General features: G+C 40.0%; 2 protein-coding genes across 3 annotated transcripts; both read right to left on the reverse strand.

Annotated features, from left to right (window-relative positions):
- Positions 1 to 141: 141 nt before the first annotated feature.
- Tsp39D (Tetraspanin 39D) lies at positions 142 to 5,947 on the reverse strand. Of its 2 annotated transcripts, none has more exons than XM_015181223.2 (4): positions 5,812 to 5,947; positions 2,018 to 2,132; positions 1,376 to 1,954; positions 142 to 1,316 (listed from the first exon to the last, which is right to left on the reverse strand). In XM_015181223.2, exons 2-4 carry the CDS (start codon positions 2,078 to 2,080, stop codon positions 1,251 to 1,253), a joined length of 708 nt encoding a protein of 235 aa, XP_015036709.1. In that variant the 5' UTR covers positions 2,081 to 2,132; positions 5,812 to 5,947; the 3' UTR covers positions 142 to 1,250. The 2 variants fall into 2 exon arrangements, with proteins under 2 accessions (XP_015036709.1, XP_001356096.4); XM_001356060.4 differs by lacking the exon at positions 5,812 to 5,947 and adding an exon at positions 3,193 to 3,211.
- A 1,390-nt stretch (positions 5,948 to 7,337) lies between these two features.
- dimm (basic helix-loop-helix family member dimmed) lies at positions 7,338 to 14,634 on the reverse strand. Its single transcript, XM_001356059.4, has 3 exons — positions 14,434 to 14,634; positions 10,702 to 10,902; positions 7,338 to 10,631 (listed from the first exon to the last, which is right to left on the reverse strand). The coding sequence occupies exons 2-3, from the start codon at positions 10,873 to 10,875 to the stop codon at positions 9,540 to 9,542; spliced, it is 1,266 nt and encodes a 421-aa protein (XP_001356095.3). The 5' UTR covers positions 10,876 to 10,902; positions 14,434 to 14,634; the 3' UTR covers positions 7,338 to 9,539.
- Between the last annotated feature and the right edge of the window lie 4,360 nt (positions 14,635 to 18,994).

An 18,994-nucleotide genomic window follows, 5' to 3' on the forward strand; every position in this document is an offset into this window, starting at 1 on the left:
ATAACACTTCCAAAATCATTCCATAGAAAAACCTATTCAATTTATATGAATACACGTCTTTCTCCTTCCCTTCATAGTAAGAAAACACACTATAATACAATCCTTTTACATCCTTCTGTAATATGTATACTTCAGTTTACATTTTCGATTTAAAATTGTTCATTTATTCAGTTTTACACTTGCTTTTGTAGACAATTATTGATGTATTGTGTATTGCAAATATGCCGTTTTTTAATAAGTATTTCAAACACCGATTCAATGTTTTTTGATCGTCCATTATTAAAGGCTCGGAGATGCAAATTCTGTGGTATGCAATGGGATATTCGATCTCAAAATTGTATGTAAATTCGATTTTGAAAGCATTTTTCTATGCATGTATGTATGAGTATATATATTGTTAATTATAGTATACATATTTATGTGTGTGATCTGTGTTTGTTGTGAGTGGTATATTGTGGCTATAAATGATTTATAGATTTAATTGTAATAATAGTTTCTACCGACGAACGAGTACACATAGATTTTTAAAATAAGGTTCAACTGGTGGGGGTTTCTAGGGAGTTAGGAATAAGCCACATTACATCCCCTGCATATACATAAAAATATATATATAGTTTCTAAATGCACACAAATCCTAGAAAAATCGTATATAAAATCGTTGCAAGGACACTTTGACCGACTCGAATGAGAATATTTGATGGATATTTGGTATATAATTCGATATGTATATGAGAACATGTGATGTGGTTGGGTGGCATTTTGGGTATGGTAAGGAAAGGTATGAGAAAAATAATATACATTTTTTCGTATCTTTCAACAAAAATGTTTTCATTTCTATTTGAGAGAGATATGTTTTGCCATTGAGAGACTTAAACTTAGTTTGGTGGCAAAATATTATTCAAGAAATGCGGTAACAATTAAAATTAACAAATGCAGAAATGGTTAACAAAAAGGCATTTTTAAAAAAGGAATGATTGGAAAACTGGCAAGAATAATGTCTTAAACTTCAGGCGAAATAAATACGAATATTTAGAAATCGTACAGGTAATATTTTTATGCCAGAATCAGCCTTCAGTGGGCGCATGAGTGGTTTGTGATGTGTTTTGTGAGTGTGTGATTCTTGTGATTCAGAGACGGAAACGAGAAATCTTGCATGCATATGACAAACTACAAACTACGAAAATTGTTCTTCCTTTGTTCTTTCCTTCTACCCGCTTCAAAGTCGACAGACGGGATCATCGCTGCGCAATCTAAACGTGATCGTAGCTCCGGCGAAACGAACGATACAGGCAGCAGGCAAAGAGTATGGTCAAAAGCTAAGGAACAAACCAGAGTTAACAAAAAGAAAAGCCGTTGAAAGGTCCATCCCACTCACCTGTATTCCCGCCACTGCCAGCACCACAGTGGCCAAGATCAATGTCTTCGAGTCCAAAATGGCCAAGAGCTTCTGCAAGCAACCATTCTGTGTGGCATGCACCACAGTGCACTCCTTGGCCTCGCTCAAATTAATTACAGAGCAGCATGCGGGCGGCAGGGTCTTGTTGGAGTAAATGACCTCCCAGTCGTTGGGTCCATAAGTGCCGCAGCAGTCCAATTCCGTTTGCAACAGGGTCCAAGCATCCTGATAGTCCTTACGCTCCTTGTAATGCCTCATGGTCGAATTGAATTGTCCCTCCATTAGCTGCTGCAAGCCCGAATGCTTCACATACCCGGCCACGCCCAGACCTATTTCGAACAGGAATATGACCACAGCGAGTATGGCAAAGCTCAGGATCATGCAGCTGCTCTCCTTCAAGGCACCGCAACAGCCAAGGAAACAAATGACGGCCACAGCGGCACCCACAATCATCAGTATAATGGGTGCGGTCCATATATGATCACTAACAAAGTTCGAATAGTGGGCATAATTCAATTGGACCATGCCACCCACCAGAAAGATGAGCAGTCCAGTGAGCTATAGCGAGATTAAAATCGGAAATTGACGTCTGAGTGCGGTTAAAAGGGAAGCTGGACTTACCGCAAATAGGAGATTGCAAAAGAATGTCAAATATTTGACACATGCCAAGCCGCCGGATGCCATTTTGCTACAGAAATTCGTACAACGTCTCTCGCGTTTGCTCTGATTCTTGGTACTGCAAGAAAGGGAATGATGGAAAAGTATTAATCAATTGGCCCAGGACACACACGGCATACAACGGTCGCACATCAATCAATAAAACGTTGGTCAACCGCAGACACACACACACATACACATGACACACATGGGCTCTAAAAAGGAAATCGGAGTGGCTACAATCCGAAGCCAACCCCCAAATCAGAACATACACGCAACCACAGTGGACTCTGGGTGTCCCTTGGCTCTCTCTCCTCCACCTGTCGTCTGTCTGTGGATTAACCCTACATATAGAAGAGAACCCCACAACAACAAAACCCCACAACCTTTCTGAGCACTTCACTTCCCATAGAGCGAAAGTTGTCAAGTGCAGAATGCACGATGGATGGCAGCAGAGCAAAGGCCCACAAGGCCCTTTCGCATTGAAGTGCATTTTCTGCCATTTTCATTTCATTTTCATTCCCATTTTCATTTCATTGTATTCGTTTGGCCCAGTTTTAGGCGCATTATTATTTGTTATTACATATTACACCCGTACGTATTTGTTGTATTTTTGCTGTTTTGAGTTGTGGGTGTAAGGGTGTGTGGGTGGGTGGAGGCGAAAGTGCTCTATGTATTTGTTACAAGGACGACCTGCTTTTGCAGTGAAATCAGTGCAACCACCCCTCGGAATCGATTTGGGAACGGGTAGATAACCAGTGTCTAGCGATCTAATGGGTTTGAAGCTATAGCAACTACGATTATAAACACCATGACAAAACAACACTTATAAAAGGGGCAAAAACTGGGTTCTTCACGATGCTTTTCGCAATGCCACGATAATAAAAAAATTCTAAACAAGATAGCGACATATTACTATTTCACAATCTGTGTACAAAGTAAACAGAAGACTGTCTTCGAGGGGTAGACGTATGTATACTTCCGTTGAATCAAATGATATTTCCATATATTTATAACCCCATTAGATATGGACAGACATTTCTTCAGTCTTTTTCCTTTTATGGACCGATTTGGATCACGCCATTTCACCATATTACACATGTCATTTACTGATCTTATCTTTTCTATATATGTAGTACCATTCCTCAAAGCTGTAGACTGACATCTTTGGGGAGGAAGCTTGTTTAAACTTGGACACTCACGACCACAAAATAAAAGGTATACTGATTTTAGTATCGATAGACAAAAAGTGTTCTGCTCAGAGACCGTTTCTGCGTAATCTTTTTCGGTTTTGTCAGTGACGAGACAGCAATGGGAAAAAGTGTTGACCGTCGTTTGCGAGCTATACTTTTCGATGAATCAAGTGATATTTCCATATATTTATAGCCCCTTTAGATATGGACAGACATTTCTTCAGTCTTTTTCCTTTTATGGACCGATTTGGATCACGCCATTTCACCATATTACACATGTCATTTACTGATCTTATCTTTTCTATATATGTAGTACCATTCCTCAAAGCTGTAGACTGACATCTTTGGGGAGCAAGCTTGTTTAGACTTGGACACTCACGACAGCAAAATATAAGGAATACTGATTTTTATATCGACAGCCATCGATCTTTTTATAGGGTCTGCAAGAAAGCATGTCTTATCAAGAGTATACTCTATAGCCTATAATAAGACTCATACATACAGTGGGGTGCAAAAGTAAATACAGTAAAGTAAATGTAAATGTACTCGTTCTTGTAAATATTGAATATTGGTTAAGAATTTACAAGTATTTTGCTTGTTTGGCTTTATTCGTTTGCCTGTTATGAGAGGCGAAAGTCAGTGATTATGAGTATGTACGCACTTTTGCACCCCACTGTATATTGTTTTACTCCTCACTAGTCATTCTGTTGATACTGGTTCATTCAGAAATCGCAACCAATAAGAGATATGTTAACTCATGGAGCACAACACAATTCTCAAGTAGATTTCTGTTCGTCTTTTTGGTCTAAGCAAATTATGTACATACATACATATGTATATGTAATATGCCACACCGATCAGATCAGTTTGAACTCTTCAATTAGCAGGGGTCACTGGTCCAATTAGTTGATTGACACACACACATACAGCAGGGTGTGTGCCGTGCCCTCCTTCCATGGGCATAATATTCTACATATCTACCACCCCCCAAAGCATAGAGGTGGAAGCAGGCCAAAATCGATCGTTTTGAAATTGTGTCAACGGTGGCAAAAAGTGGTTAATAGCCACTGGCCGCCGCGGCTGGGCTTCATTAAATAAAGGCCTCCTCTTTCTGTCTATAAAAGAAGCCGAGTGAAAAGTTTCACCTGTCGCACACGGACGAACGCGAAAGTGGAGGAGTAATCAAATATACATTTCATTCACCCACGCGTAAACAGGACGATAAAAACGCCGCCACTGGCTGTCAATAAACCTTTTGTTGAAGGTGGCGGCCGTGTTTGCCAGGACAGTGGCTAAAAAATAAATCAAATCTTATAAAATATGCGGGTTTTTAGAGCAATGAAACCCCACTTTTTTACTACTTTGGATTGATATTTTGAAAAAGATTAGATTTGTTCATTCGATAGTTTGTGGCAGCTTTTAAAAGATAACCTCTGACCTTATAAAACAATCATTGTATGGATTCATTCTCTATTCTCATGTAATCTTTGAAATGGTTTAGTACTGATTTTCTCATAATGACCTTCAAAAATTATGTGAAATAAAACTATTATATTTCATAATTAAAGAAACCATTTTTACATTAAATATCATACCTCCCTGATTTCCTTTTCGTTTAGCAATTTGTTTAACAATTTATTGTATCTCTTGCAAAAAGTGTTTTTGCAACCTTGGCTTATTTCTGTCATTTGATAAGCCCTTGGGCTCCACTGTCGCTTTTCTTTCTCCCACTTCGTGGAGGAGATGGGGAGCGATTATATGGGGGAGGTACCAACTTGGAAAGGGACGATGATGGCGGTCACTGGGGCCTGTCCCGTCGGATACTGGTATGTGTAGGTACGAATGCATGTGTGCATAATGATACACCTTTTGTAGGTTGCGTGCCATCGACTAATTCCGGAAATCTACCCATAAGCATGGAATACCCCTGTCCTGTCCCCCAAAACTGACCCTTTGAGCTATTTTTACAGAAGAGAAGTTTCCATAAAAGCTACAACGCAAAAGAAGGAAAGTGTTGGGCCCAAGAATGGGAACAATCGAAACCAAGTCTCGGGAGGAATCCGCGAGGGGTTAACAAACTGCAGCGAACTCAAGCGGCAAGCGCCACACAGAAAAAATGCAACCACTGCCTGGGAGTTTTTCTTTTTCGTTTTTAGGTTTAAATATTCAAGCTATGCGGCGGCTGGGCTGGTGTTTCTATGTACATATGTACATATATACTCCAAATTCCTAGATTTCTCGCACTTCGCAGGTAGAGGATGCTGCCCCGCGACGAGAAAAAGAACAAAAGAGAGGAGGAACAAAAGGCCAGCAAAGTAGAACGGAAGGAGGTAGTGAACCTGAAACGAAGAAAAATAACTGCACATTCGTCTGGCCCTGTCGCACTGCTTTCTGTGTTTCTCTATCTCTGTCTGGCGCACTTGGCAACTCCACACATACACACATAATACGCGCACAGAGCTCCACAGAGTTAAAAGAGGTGTCTTTGATAATTGACAGCTATATTTAAAAGTTTCTCACATAATTTTGCACTTTAGCAATACCAACTTGTGTGTGTGTCTATACCTGATTCAAATCACTGCACTCTGCCCTCTCAACTATCACTTGTTTTACGTTTGATTTATCCGCGCCAGCCTGAGGTAAACAAACAACTGTCAGGTGGGAAGCATAACCGTGGAACAGCGATGGCAGCGCCTTAGCCCACTTAAGCCCCCTCTATTAAAATAGTTCAACTACTTGAGGAAAATGTCGGAAAATATTAACGATAGTAAATTCTTCTTTAAGATTCATGCCACCTTTCATCTAAACTTAAAAATAACAACGATATCTTTCACCTAAACTGCGCAAAATGATTAAATTTTCATCATTTTCGGTCGAAAATTGAAATACCCCCTTGGCTTATAATAGGTTAATCGTTCTCCGTCAAGAATTGGAAACCACATTGCTCAATTTTGATCTTCCGTTGAATATTACTAGCAATATAGAACCTTTAGCCATGCCCACATAACTTTATACGATAAGTGAATCCATTTTCTAATTGACTGGTTTATTTGAAACACTTTTTTTACTGCATTTGGCGTAGAAAAAGGTTTTAGCGAAAAAGGTCAAACAAAAATAATAAATCGTAAGAGAAAAACACTCCATTGCTCAATTTTTATATTCCGTTGAATAATTCTGAATAAATAAAACGCTTAGCTCTGCCCACATAGTTTCATCCCATTGATAAATCAATTTTCTACAAGATTAACTACTTTTAAGTTCTCCCATTTATTGTATTTTGACTAAAACAAGGTTAATTAAAAAACGCTGAACAAAAATGTCCACTAAATTAATTTCTTTACGTAGTAACTACAATCTAACTACTGACTCGCTACATATTATATACATGTTCATGTAACATAGGTAATATTTTCAGCTGCAAAAAATATTGTATATTTTTTTGATTACACGCTCTATTTATCTGACTTCAGAGAATACTATTCTATTTATTGTTTTATGTACGTTGACGAGTTCGTAGACCTATTATTTATAGATATAGCCGCAACAGTGCTATCGGTAGATGTAAAATAATGCCGATATTTGGGTGCGATAACGGAAAAACATGTTTTACAGCACTAATATAATAGATGGCGTATTTGCGTGTAATCAGCTGCTTCCCGCAAATTCTTCAAATTCATTATACAAATATAAAAAGAGATCTAGTTGTGAATAGTTGTAATAGTGATAGTTCTCTAAGAAATACAGGCACAACCGAATATGAGACCAACAAAACTAGGTGAAAAGCAGTCCGTTTAATGATTTTGCACTCAAAAAACATGATGCAATTCTTCGGAGTTTTAATGAAAAATGTGCGTAAACTGGTACTGATAATGGACTTATTTCATCATCTGAGTGTCGCAAGAGAAATACCACAAGTTCAATGGGGCGCTTGTTAGTGCTAATGACCTTTGTGTTTGATTTTTTGTTGTAATACGTTTAACCGTTAAAAAGGTCATAGGAAAATGGCCAAAAACAGAGGACATCCACAATCAAAAGCTGATAGCTGCAAAACTCCTTGTTTTTGATGCCCTTTAAATTACATACATACATACATATGTATTTAAATGGAATAAGATAAATCGGTTCAGAACCCAGTCTTTGTAAGAATTTCTTCAAATTTCCAGGGCAGATCGTGGAAATTGCATTAAAAAACCTCACATTTTTATGTATTTATTTGTTTGCTTTATTCAATCAACTTTGCTTGGCATCTAAGTATACTAGTTAGTCGTATAGAACAGCATCCACTACACTACATATTTTTACACTGTATTCAATAGGGACACTATCCATATCGATCTTCCTTTACTTGTACACACCAAATGCTCATCGTTCTTAGACCATTCCTAAACTGTATATACAATACGAGTAATATGCTGTTTTCTTTTAGTATTTTGTTACATAAATATTTGCTCATTGTTTTTGTGGTTGTTTAAATATACATATGTAGATATATAATAGACTTGATTTAGTGTGTGCATTTGTGTGTGTGTGTGTAAGTGGGGGCGGAAAACATTTACAATACTTACTAAACATCTATATTGCAGTTTTTTTCCAAATATATATTTGTATTTAATTTGTGCAACAGAATTTGACTAGATTTGACACTCGTCCACAAACAAATTTCGTTGTAGAAACCCCACCCCGCTCCTCCTCCTAACCGAATACGAATTACATATTGCTCTATGGCCCATTCCCGATCCCCTTCTAGAGTTTCTTCCACGTTCCACCTACTAGCACTAGAAATAGATGTATGTTTGTATGTATGCTTACCGACTAACCCAAAATACTAAATCCTCGACTAATCAAACATAATCAACAAGCTTAACTTTCACACCCACGAGAGAACGAGGCGTCTCTCACCCTAACTACTATTTTTCACTTAATTATTGCTAAGACCCAAGCATCCATCCCACATGCACACAGCCCACACCCTCTCCGTATCATGCCACCCATCGAGCACCGTTATTTTATTACTGTTTACCGTCACCACGTTGATATACAGAGTTGTCCCGCTCTGGCACACGTTCCACCCGCAAGTCCTGGGTGTACAGGGGAGTACCATCGGAAGTGTGCCAATTTCAATGTGCCATTCAACGTTTCGGTGTGTTAATTGTTTTGTTACCCTGCTCCGGGAACCATTACATCCGTAGTACGATAAATTTCAAGTGCATTAAAAAGATCATGGGTGGTAAATTAACTTATTGGCGCGTCACTCTGCCGTCGTCGTTGTCGTTGTCGTTGTCGTCTCTATCGTTCCGTTGTCGCGCCAGGGCTGTTAGTTAACGTTAATTGATGCTTTGTTTTTGTTGCTATTGCTGACAATTACACATACAAACACAATAATATATGTGTTGTGTATATACATATATAGCCGAAACTCGTTGAGAGTTTGACTTCCTTTCATCTGTATTCTGTATCTGGTGTTTGCTTCCGTCCGTTTTTGCTTAATTTCTATATATACATATTACAGTATTTCTAAATGATCTACTATCCTTACGATCCTTATTTTATAACAACGTTGGATTAATTGCATATTTATATTGTGACTCTATTTTGACTCTATTTGTGTTGATTATATTACAATCTAAGGCTTAGCTTTTGTTTTTGGTATGTAAAGGGTTTTTATATTCCATATATCGTTATGCGTAATTTTGTACTTAATTTCTATATACGTATATTAATTCTTAATTCTTATATAATTTGCTGATATTTCAGGATGAGTTCAAGTTTTTTTTGCCATTTCGATAATTATTTTTTAAAGAACTAACTTGTGGGATTGATGGACTTTGGAATGGTGGAATGAAACGGAGATAAAGTACAGTTCTGCTTAAAGAGAAATGCTTAATAGATGGAGGAACATATGAAAATGGAAAGGGAGTAGTTAAGGACAGTTGGGCTTGAAAGATTCGAATATTTTTACTACATCAAGAATCCAAAAAATCTTAGCTGGAGATTAAGGGAAATTCTAGATAGATGGGAGATTTCTCAATAGATGAGAATTTAGGAATGATGAAATGGAACGAAGTGTAAGTACAGTTGTTCTTCCTAATTTTTCTGCCTTATTCAGAAATGAGGGATTCTGCCAACATCTTAATTTGAATATTTCTATGGCAAAATATCGTTTACGTTTGAATAATTTAATTTCTTAAGCTACATTCCTCTCATGAAAAACAAATTCTTTGGGTTTTCACCGCCCTCTATAGTCTATAAATTCTATTTTTACCATCCATATAGCCCCTTAGTCATCCTTTTCTTTAGAGAAACTCTCGAAATGGCTCATCGAAATTATCATTAACATCCGCAAAGCTTCCGGAATTATTGCCCACACCGACACCCACGCCGGAAACAACCCCAACGCCCACTCCGACATTTACCCCGACCCCCACACCGACTCCTACGCCGACTCCGACGCCAACTCCCACATTCACTGTTGTGGAGCCATTGAGGATGAGGGTCGGCTGCTGTTGGGCCTGCTGCTGTTGCTGCTGTTGGGTGAGCATCATTGTGGCTCCCATGTGGCCATGACTATGCATCGCCTGCTGCTGTTGCTGCTGCTGCTGCTGTTGATGGTGATGCTGCTGCTGCTGCTGTGGATGATGGGATGTGGGCTCCAACTGCGTCTGCTGCATATGCATCGCCTGGGGCTGGAGACTCTGCATCACAGGATTGGCCGAAACGGCGGCTGCATTCAGCAGAGTGCCATCGGCGGCGGCCAACAGAGCGCAATCGTAGGCCCCACCATTGGCCAGAGCATCCTCAAAGCAGAGTGCAGCCGTGGCATTGGCCGATGCTCCATTCGTGCCGCCACTGGCATCCGCCGTGAGGCTGGATAGAAGAACACCGCCAACGGCGCCGCCATTCAGCTCCATTGCAGCCGCTTCCTCGTTCCGCTTCGAGAGTATGATGTGCGTCAGATTGATGATGTAGTTCTTGGCCAGCGTCAGAGTCTCGATCTTTGACAGCCGCCGCTCCATCTCCACGTGTGGAATGACCTCGCGCAGCGACTGAAACGCATCGTTCAGGCTGTGCATTCGCATGCGCTCCCTTTCGTTGGACTCCAAACGCCTGAGATTCCGCTCCTTGGCATTCAGCGCTCCCTTGCGCCTCCGATTGGCATTTGAGTTCGAAGAACTGGAATTGGCACTGTTCGGAGTGAGGCTCGACGGACAGCCGCCGTTGCTCTGCTGCCCACGGCCCCGACTCGAGGGCCGTTGATTTCCCTGGGAATGGCCCTGCGGATTGTTCGTGCTGCTGCCACCTCCATTGCTGCTGCCGCCCCCACCGCTCGTATCATCGCTCTGCGAACTGGAATCTGTCATCTCCAGATCGTACGTATTATTGCTTAACTGCAAAAGGGAAAAAACACATTGATATCAATGCCACTCTTTACAGATCTTCCTCTCGTTTGCCGCATACCTGTGAGGTGCGTCTTGTGGCACGTCTTATGGGACGGGAACTCCTCTCCGCCGACTCTGGCGACAAGCCATTGTGTCCATCTGTGTTGTAGTTGTTGTTGTTGTGGTGCAACTGCTGCTGGAGCTGCATAAAGTCATGGCTACTCATCAGTTCCGTCAGCTGTGTGGCATCCATGCTTGTTGGGGGTCAGTATAGAAGGGGCTAAAAATGCCAGGTAATTTATAAATATTAAATCAAGAGAATGTGGAAAATCTGTGGGATCTTCAAAATGTATATAAATAATTTCTTGGCAACTTGAAGAATAGCTAAAAGAGAGTTACCAATGAAAATATGGACATATTCTTTAGAAATACTGCAAAATATCTTTGGAAATGAGTTTGAATAAATATATATTCCTTTTAGGACCGCAAGGTTATCCTTCTATATCCCGAGCATCGCATTTCCTAAATTATCTGTGTCAGTTTTTCCTAGTCAGCTTTATAACACTCCCCATAATTGCCGAGCTTTGTGTCAGTATTTGCTTTATGATATTTTATCTTGCCTTTCATTCGCTCGCCCACATTTGCATCGTTTGTGATATTCGTTATCTCCAATCGATATTCGCCATATCGAAGTTGGACCCATCACACGTGACTACGAGTATTTGACACATAAATTAGGTTAGATGACACATTCATTCGAATGTCCAATATCTAGTATATCTCTCTGAAAAGCTAGAACATCGTATAATTATAAAGTTAGAGGCAGAATTATTGCATTCTGCGGATCAATATTTTGAATTGATAGCAAAGATATTGGTATTCTTTGTGGCGGGATATACGATAGAATTTTGACATGGAATATAGTGATCTACGAAATTTTCCATACAAATTATATACATTTCTGCTTAAATACAGACAAATTTTTTCCAAAATGGATCTTCTCCCTATATTTTGGATAGAAATTATATTAATTTATACGTTAAAACAGTTTGAAAGCTAAAAACTTAATAATTTCTATTAGATCCTCTAAGAAAATTTAATAATGTTTTTAAAAACTATACCTAATGCATTTCTAAATGATATTCGTAGAAAATAGTCTCAGAGACATTGCAAGTTCAAGATAAATTTACTTTTCCGCTTGCTATCTGTATATTCTATGATATTTCGACTTTCGAGTATTTCCTACAATTCCTTTGGAAAACTGTCCCTTATTTATTTGTGAATAATCTTTTATGTCATGTTTTTGTTTTAAAGTATACATATATTCTTTCACGATTTCTTATGTAACAAACTCGATCTTTCATTTTGCCCATTTAACTCTTAAAAAAAGAAGCTCTTCAAAGCCATATCTTTTCTTGGTTTTCCCACAAGGATATTGTGACACACTTTCCCTAAGATGTCCGCTCGTTATTCCTTGGCAATTATTTTTAGAAGTCCCTAAACCATGGCGTTTGTCCACCCCCCCAATAATCCCCCAGAACAATCATGCAACGCTAATCAACGAGGCAGCAAACAGTAAGAAATTATAAGGCGATTTCTCCCTCCCGTTGTTTCTTTCCCACGCAATCCTGTTGCGCTTGGGGTCAAGGGTCAGTCGGCGTGAACAGAGATTGCATTGTACTTGAAAAAAAAAATACCGGGAGAGAGAGAAAGTGAGAGCGGGGGAAATGGTGTTTCGATGAAATGCTTTCGCGCTTTCTGTCGTTGTTATGGTTATGCCCCTTGGCTTCCCAGCATTTGACCCGGAACCCCGTACTGTGGGACGTTTAAAGCGTGGCTAAGACACAGGACATGAGGGGCCCGGGGAATGGGGAACTGAGTACTGAGGTACTGAGAAAAACACGGACTTTGTTGTAATAGAAAACGCGCACTTTGCGGTGCATTTTTCTTCGCTTCTCCTCCACTGAGGCGCTGAGTGAAACAAAAGTGTCGCTATTATTTAACGACAACAGCTCCTTGGGCTCTCTCTCTCTTGGACTCATTGACTATGGACTCTTTGGCGGGTCTTTAAAAGAAATGTTAAGAGAAATGACTACAATGCAATGCATATCACAGCGGTGGTCGTCGCTTGGAGAAGGCAGCGTTAAGTGAGGAGCTGTGTACCGATATTTGCTAACGATAGTTGAAGAACGTTTTTATGAAATATCTTTCAATTTCAAAATATATTTCTGTAGAGAAACGTTCTCCATTAACTAATACAAAAAAGCGTAAAAAAATAACAGACCAAATCTACTTCGTAACACCGAATTTTTTAAGAAGATAAATTCTCAGGATAATCCTTACAAAAATTGTTCTTAAAGTTATCCTACAGTTTATTTTGAAACTTTTCTCTCCTGTTTAATAGAAGATATTTGTAAAAAGAGAACAGAAAATATTACATACACATTCCATTAAAGTCTACTTCAAATGTGACGATCTTTAGGAAGCTTTTTTTTTTCGCTACAGTTCTTTCGATAGTTTCTTCAAAATTATACCTTTAATCATTGTAATTCGAACACTCGTGATATATAAAGAATATTCTGTATTCAATCCACTCCCCACAATCGTATTGCTCCCCTTCCATCTCTAGCGCCTTATGGTGAGCCCCAACCATCAGCCGCATATAAGGTTATAGGGTTACACTGATGTTATATAATGGCTTTCGGTTATAAAAAGACTTGGGGAAAGGGCAACAGTTTGTCCAATGAGTCGCCGATTTGTCGCCATCGAGCGGGTGGATGGGGCGATGGCTTTAAATGCAGATGCCTGCAACATGTTGCTTGCCCCTGCAGTTGACACTGAAAATGCAGCTTCCTTTGTCTGGAGGTACGGTTGACGTGGTCTGCGTTCCAGGGTCTACAGCTCTGGGGGTCTGAGGTCCTTAGCAATGCAACAGCAGCAGGAGCAGCCAGCCAAGCCAGTCAGTCAGCACCTGGTCTTGTATAATATTTATTATGCTTTCTAGTAAATAAAGCATACTTTTGCGCGCCTTTGTGCGTCCCTTCTTGTGCGTTCTTCTTGGCTTGTTGTGTGCCGGGAATGGGGGTGGTCATGGTCTATGGGTTCATGGGGCTCTTAGGTTGCAAGCAGAGTTCGGAACTGCATTTGACAGTGGTTATGTGTCATTGAATTAGATCTGTTGCGAGCCGGCTGGCGGCGGATGGTTTGAGTGACATTTTTTCCAGCCTCAAATTTGGGCTAAGACGTTCTGCGGCGCTCAGATTGATAGATTGACAGGTTGTTTGGTGCAGAATGGGGAAAAAATGGTGGGAAAAATGCCGGCAAAAATGTTGTTTGGATTTCAGTTACATTTTTGTTATCAATAACATTGCGAAATATTTTTCTGGTGACCGGAGAAATGATCAAAAGTACGATATGGTTTGATCTTATTGCTTATTTTCAGTAAATAAGTAGTAGTATGGTAATATTAGTATGGTCTTGTCAAAAAAAAATATATCGTTTATAGAACATTGATAATATTATTCTTTATTTTCTTATTATATTATTATTATTATTATTCTCTTTATTATTTCTTTGTTTAAAATTATGAAAATATAAAAATCTTGAAAATTATGGAACTTGAAAAATTTTAACGTTGAACTGGTGACAAATCAACAAATCGTACGAGACCTTTAGGAGGGTCCCGTGGCACGTAATGGGTTAATTTCATGGCAATGATATAATTTATTTCTTTTTTTTTCTTGATGAAAAGTTCATAGATTATTCCTTCCAACTATGTATTTCTATTTAAATATTCGAATTGTAAACTTACATTCACTCAAAATGTATGACACTAGTTATATACTTGGAAGATCCTCAACTTTTCGCACAAGATCTTTCAAAAATATCTCTTCACACTTTTCGCTTTAATAGGGGGCATTTTTTAAACCACATATTTCACACACACGCACATGCGAGTTTTATTCCTTTTTCTTTTTTTTTAAATTTCATTTGATTTTTAATTTATTATTTGTAAATATCAGGAGCGATGAACAAATTGCGTTGAACCATAGACCGAAACTGAACGAAACGCACGCCGTGGAGTACCGGAAACGCGGAAGCGATGAGGATGACGGCCACTTGTGGAATGGCTGCAACAGAGAGGCGTCTCTGCCTCTGCCTCGTCGACAGGCGACAGGCGACCCGAGCGCCACGGCCAAAGGCGAATCACAAGCCTCGGCCGAACATTCGTTCCCGAAGTCACGCAACAAGTCGAACGGTTCGGCATGAGGGGGCTGGGGCTGCTCGAGTGCCCGAAGCGAAGCGAACTGGCGAATGGAGACCATTTCAAAAGGCTCAAAGAATGAGTCCACGATTCTGAGTGAGTTTTAATGCGTCGCTTGTGTTTTGTTATTATTTTTCTAAGCAATCGAGTCGGGGGCGGGAGCCTCCACAGGAGAGACCTACGATTGGGGTGGGTTCGTACCAGGGATACCTGGTAATTAGTATTGTGAGATTAACTAAATGCGAACCAAAATAAAATACAAGAACATATCTTTTGGTGGTGGATGAATGTTTCGTTAGCTCAAACTTAGTTTTCAAGTGTTTGAAAAACCACAAGTTTTCGGTTGAATTCATTACCTTTTATACAGAAAAATCACCATTTTAATGCCTTAATTTTAGATTTAAGCTTCGTATTCTCAGCAATTCCTTTTCCTGCATTTACTAGAACGTCATGCAGCAGTGTTCCTCGGTCGGTTGACATTTGAAACTGGGATCGGCTTAAAACCTATATAGTTAGTTCTTGTTTAATAAGGGGATTCCTCTCTATTATATAATAAATGGGTATATTTTAGGCTTTTGGAAGTTTATAGAAAAATTATTTTTGTAAATTTTATTTATTATTTTTGTTTAGTTTCTAATTTGAATCGTCTCTAACCACATATGAATCGGGAATGCACCTTTGCACTTATGTCATCTGTAGGGTATTCCCACGCTGCCCCTTATCACATTACACGTTATCCCAGAGTGAGAGCCAGAGAACGGTGCCCAGACCCAACCCTCACTCGCCCAACGGGGTGGCTTGTGTTTTGGAGTTTCTAGACATGTCACACACCACGTGCTGGGGCCCACAACTCCAGACGCAGGGGGTAGCGGCACAGATCTGCAGGGAGTGTGGGCTGCGTGGTGGGGAGTAGGAAAAGGAATGTGGGTGCCTGATTAGTCCCGCTGACGCATGTTGCCCCATAGCTCGCTCACTGCATTCGACTTGGACCGGCCCGGCCCAGCTCCTTCCTTCCTTTGTTACCAACTCCGATTGAGCGCCCCCGAGTTGTATACTGTTATTATTATTATCGTCTGTTTGTCTACAGCCCTGTTGCTGTTGCTGTTGCTGTTATCACAGTGCTTACGTCCTTATCGGCCGGGTTTTATCTCATCTCATGATAAACTACGAGTATTGTCGACAGATAATATAAAATGTTGCCGAAGCAAAGTTCTTTTGCTTTGCGTTGCTTTGCTTTTTGGAAAGTTGCATGCATGTGCTGCCTGCCTTCCTGCCTGCCCGCCCTTTTTCTATAGAATTTTGTGTGGTTTTTCATATATAGAATATTCTCTTTCGTTTGTTTGATGTGGCTCAAAGGGTTTTTTTCAATATGTAATTGCTGGAATATATAGTAGGGTAACAGGAAGCGATATAGACGGGCAATTTATGGATAGTAAAGGGAGAATGATAGAGAGAAATGTTATGGATAATAAAAAGAGAATGGAGTGGAATAGAAGCGTTGGAGTATACAAGTTATGGATAGTAAAAGAGAAGAATGGAAGGGAACTGGGATGAGGGATGTTAGTAATTAATAATTACTAAGATAAAATTTTGTACAATCAAAATACGGAATAATACTGAAATTTAAATAGATAAGAAAAGGACTTATTGATGAATAATAAACAATCTTAAATAACACTGAAATATTACTAGACAAAAAAAAGTTTTCTGGTATTTGATTGAATTCTTTGAGGTATTTACATTAAAAACCAAACAAGTTCCACTCTTTATTCTCTAAAACTTAATATTAAATAACACATTAAAATACTGAAACTGTACTTGATAAGAACGAGTATTTTGGTATTTTATTGAAGTCTTAAAGGTTTTAATATTGAATAACGTAGAAAGAAAAAAATAAAATAGATATAATTACAAAATTATATAATAACTTATAATAATTTTTGTTTAATAAACGTGTACATTCCTACAGTTATACTCTTTGAAGGATATATCCTTTTATAAGAACCTGTTCCGCTTTATTCCTTAATTTCCGAATTTATCTGAACTCTTAAACTCCCAAGCAAATGTTAACTCTAGAGGAAGTATTTTTCTATCCCCACCATCCACTTTGGGGGCATAAAAATAAGTCGACTTCAGCCTGAAGTGCAGCACTCCCAATGCAGCAGCACCCCTGCTCCTGTGGCCTATGTACCAGTCCTGCCCGCAAATCCTCTTCAGCCAAGTGTTGCCAAATACAAATTGACAGTTAATATTTTTAAACTGGCAAGTCGATGCAGCACCGACAGAAGCGACAGCAGCGGGTGTAGGGGCAGCGGAATACTGTCGACAAGGACATTATGTAAATCACACGACGGCAAGAGCGCGAGCGTTGGCGTACTCTAGCCCCCAGCAGTAGCCCCCAACAGTAGAGATGTGGAAATAATAAACAGGAAAGAAGAAAAAACAAAAGGAAAGGCTTTCCCAATGAGAGTCGAAGCTGTAGATACTCCTAAAGATGGATTATATCCATGGTAGATATAAGACAGCAAATGTTCTTTTGGGTATGTAAAATCATAATCGGAAATTTCTTAAGTTCTCTATGGCTTTCTCTGTAAACAAAAAGGCTTACCCACCCATAGTTCCATAGAAGATCTAATAATAATTCAGATCAAGAGTATATATACTTTTTAGAGGCATAAAACCAACCTTATGTGCTTTCCAAACCTCTCCCGAAAGGCATCATACTCTCTCGTTAAAGGTCATACAAAAATATAGAATATAGACAGAGCAGAGTCTCGGAGCCGAAGCACCGAAGGCCGAGGCTGCTGCAGCAATTGCGTGGGCGGTTGCTGCTGCTTACAGTCCTCCTCCACGGGCATAGAGCCTTTTGATTATTTCCCATCCAACAGAAGTTGGATGCAGGCTCTTGTTGTTTCTGGTTCCTCCGCCTCCGCCTCCATCTCCGCCTGCGCCTGCCGCCTGCCTCCTTGTGGCTGTGTCCTGTGCCAGAGTTTTGTCTGCTGCCCTGCCCCATCAACAGTTGGTTCAGGGTCTGCGTTCGGTGTTCGGTGTTCAGGGTCTGCGTTCTGGTTCGGTGTTTCCATCCCCCTTAACATATTAAACCGATCATTGTACTCGACATTGGCATCTCAACACACAAAAAGCCCAAGCAAACAAAATGCTCTAATAAATATTGTATTGAAAGAGTCACATTTAAGAAGTGGCTGGAGAAAGTTCTATAAAGAAGGGTCTGGGATTGTACAAAAATTTACTAGCAATGGAAAGAGACTTGGAGCAAGCCAAGAAACCTCTTCCTAACTCCCAGAAAATACCCCCCAGAAATACCTATTAAAATAACATACTTACACATTTTCCATACACCATACACCAATTTATTTCATAATCTCTAATGCCCTGCCATCAGTCCTGGCAACCGCAAATTTTGATTCAATCCCATCCTCCGGGGGGGCCAACGCCTTTAATGCAATCAGAAAAGAGGTCTCTCTACCGAAACACACGACTGGCATATTTAAGCAGCCGGGCAAGAATCTACAGGATCGACTTTAACACGTTTAAGACACAAATTTAATCATGACAAGTCCCGCCCTTCCAAGTAGGTTGCGGGATTTGGGGGAATCGCACCCGCGGTTATTTAAAAAATGCTAAAAACAACGAGAGAAAATATTATAAGGCAATAATAGAATAGAAGGGGGAGCAACTGCTGGTGGGGCTAGACTTATACTCGGAACTGTGCCTGCCCTCTGGGTCTGAGGCCCACCCACGCGGCCTGTCAAATGTCAATAGCAAAAAAGCGCCCTCGACAGCTGCTCCAAGCATCCAAGTCCTGATCACCGCAACACCCCCACACTCCTCTCTCTTTCTCTGCCTTTCGTGGGGGGACTGGCCCAAGGAGAGGTTGGTCATTCAGTTGGCATATTTACATTTATTATGGAGTCCTCCAGCCTGAAGATTGACGTTGTACCCGTACCGCCTGCAATAAATAAGTATTTTCCAACATAATCGGCCGCTGTAATATTTACTCTTCACGAAGGTCCTTTTGGTGGCAGGCAGGAGGGTGTCAATGGGGATATGTTTTGCTGTAAATTGGGGTCAAATTCGGCTGAGGAAT

Source organism: Drosophila pseudoobscura, chromosome 4 (genome assembly GCF_009870125.1).
Source record: "Drosophila pseudoobscura strain MV-25-SWS-2005 chromosome 4, UCI_Dpse_MV25, whole genome shotgun sequence".
Classification (NCBI taxonomy): domain Eukaryota; kingdom Metazoa; phylum Arthropoda; class Insecta; order Diptera; family Drosophilidae; genus Drosophila; species Drosophila pseudoobscura.

What these genes read in the sequence shown, in the direction of transcription:
- Tsp39D (XM_015181223.2), bottom strand. Translation starts at nt 2,080, where the DNA reads ATGGCATCCGGCGGCTTGGCATGTGTCAAATATTTGACATTCTTTTGC. An exon ending in TTTGCAATCTCCTATTTGCG is followed by an intron (nt 1,955 to 2,017) that starts GTAAGTCCAGCT and finishes ATCTCGCTATAG; the next exon opens with CTCACTGGACTGCTCATCTT. An exon ending in TGGCAGTGGCGGGAATACAG is followed by an intron (nt 1,317 to 1,375) that starts GTGAGTGGGATG and finishes TTTGTTCCTTAG; the next exon opens with CTTTTGACCATACTCTTTGC.
- dimm (XM_001356059.4), bottom strand. Translation starts at nt 10,875, where the DNA reads ATGGATGCCACACAGCTGACGGAACTGATGAGTAGCCATGACTTTATG. An exon ending in CCACAAGACGCACCTCACAG is followed by an intron (nt 10,632 to 10,701) that starts GTATGCGGCAAA and finishes TCCCTTTTGCAG; the next exon opens with TTAAGCAATAATACGTACGA.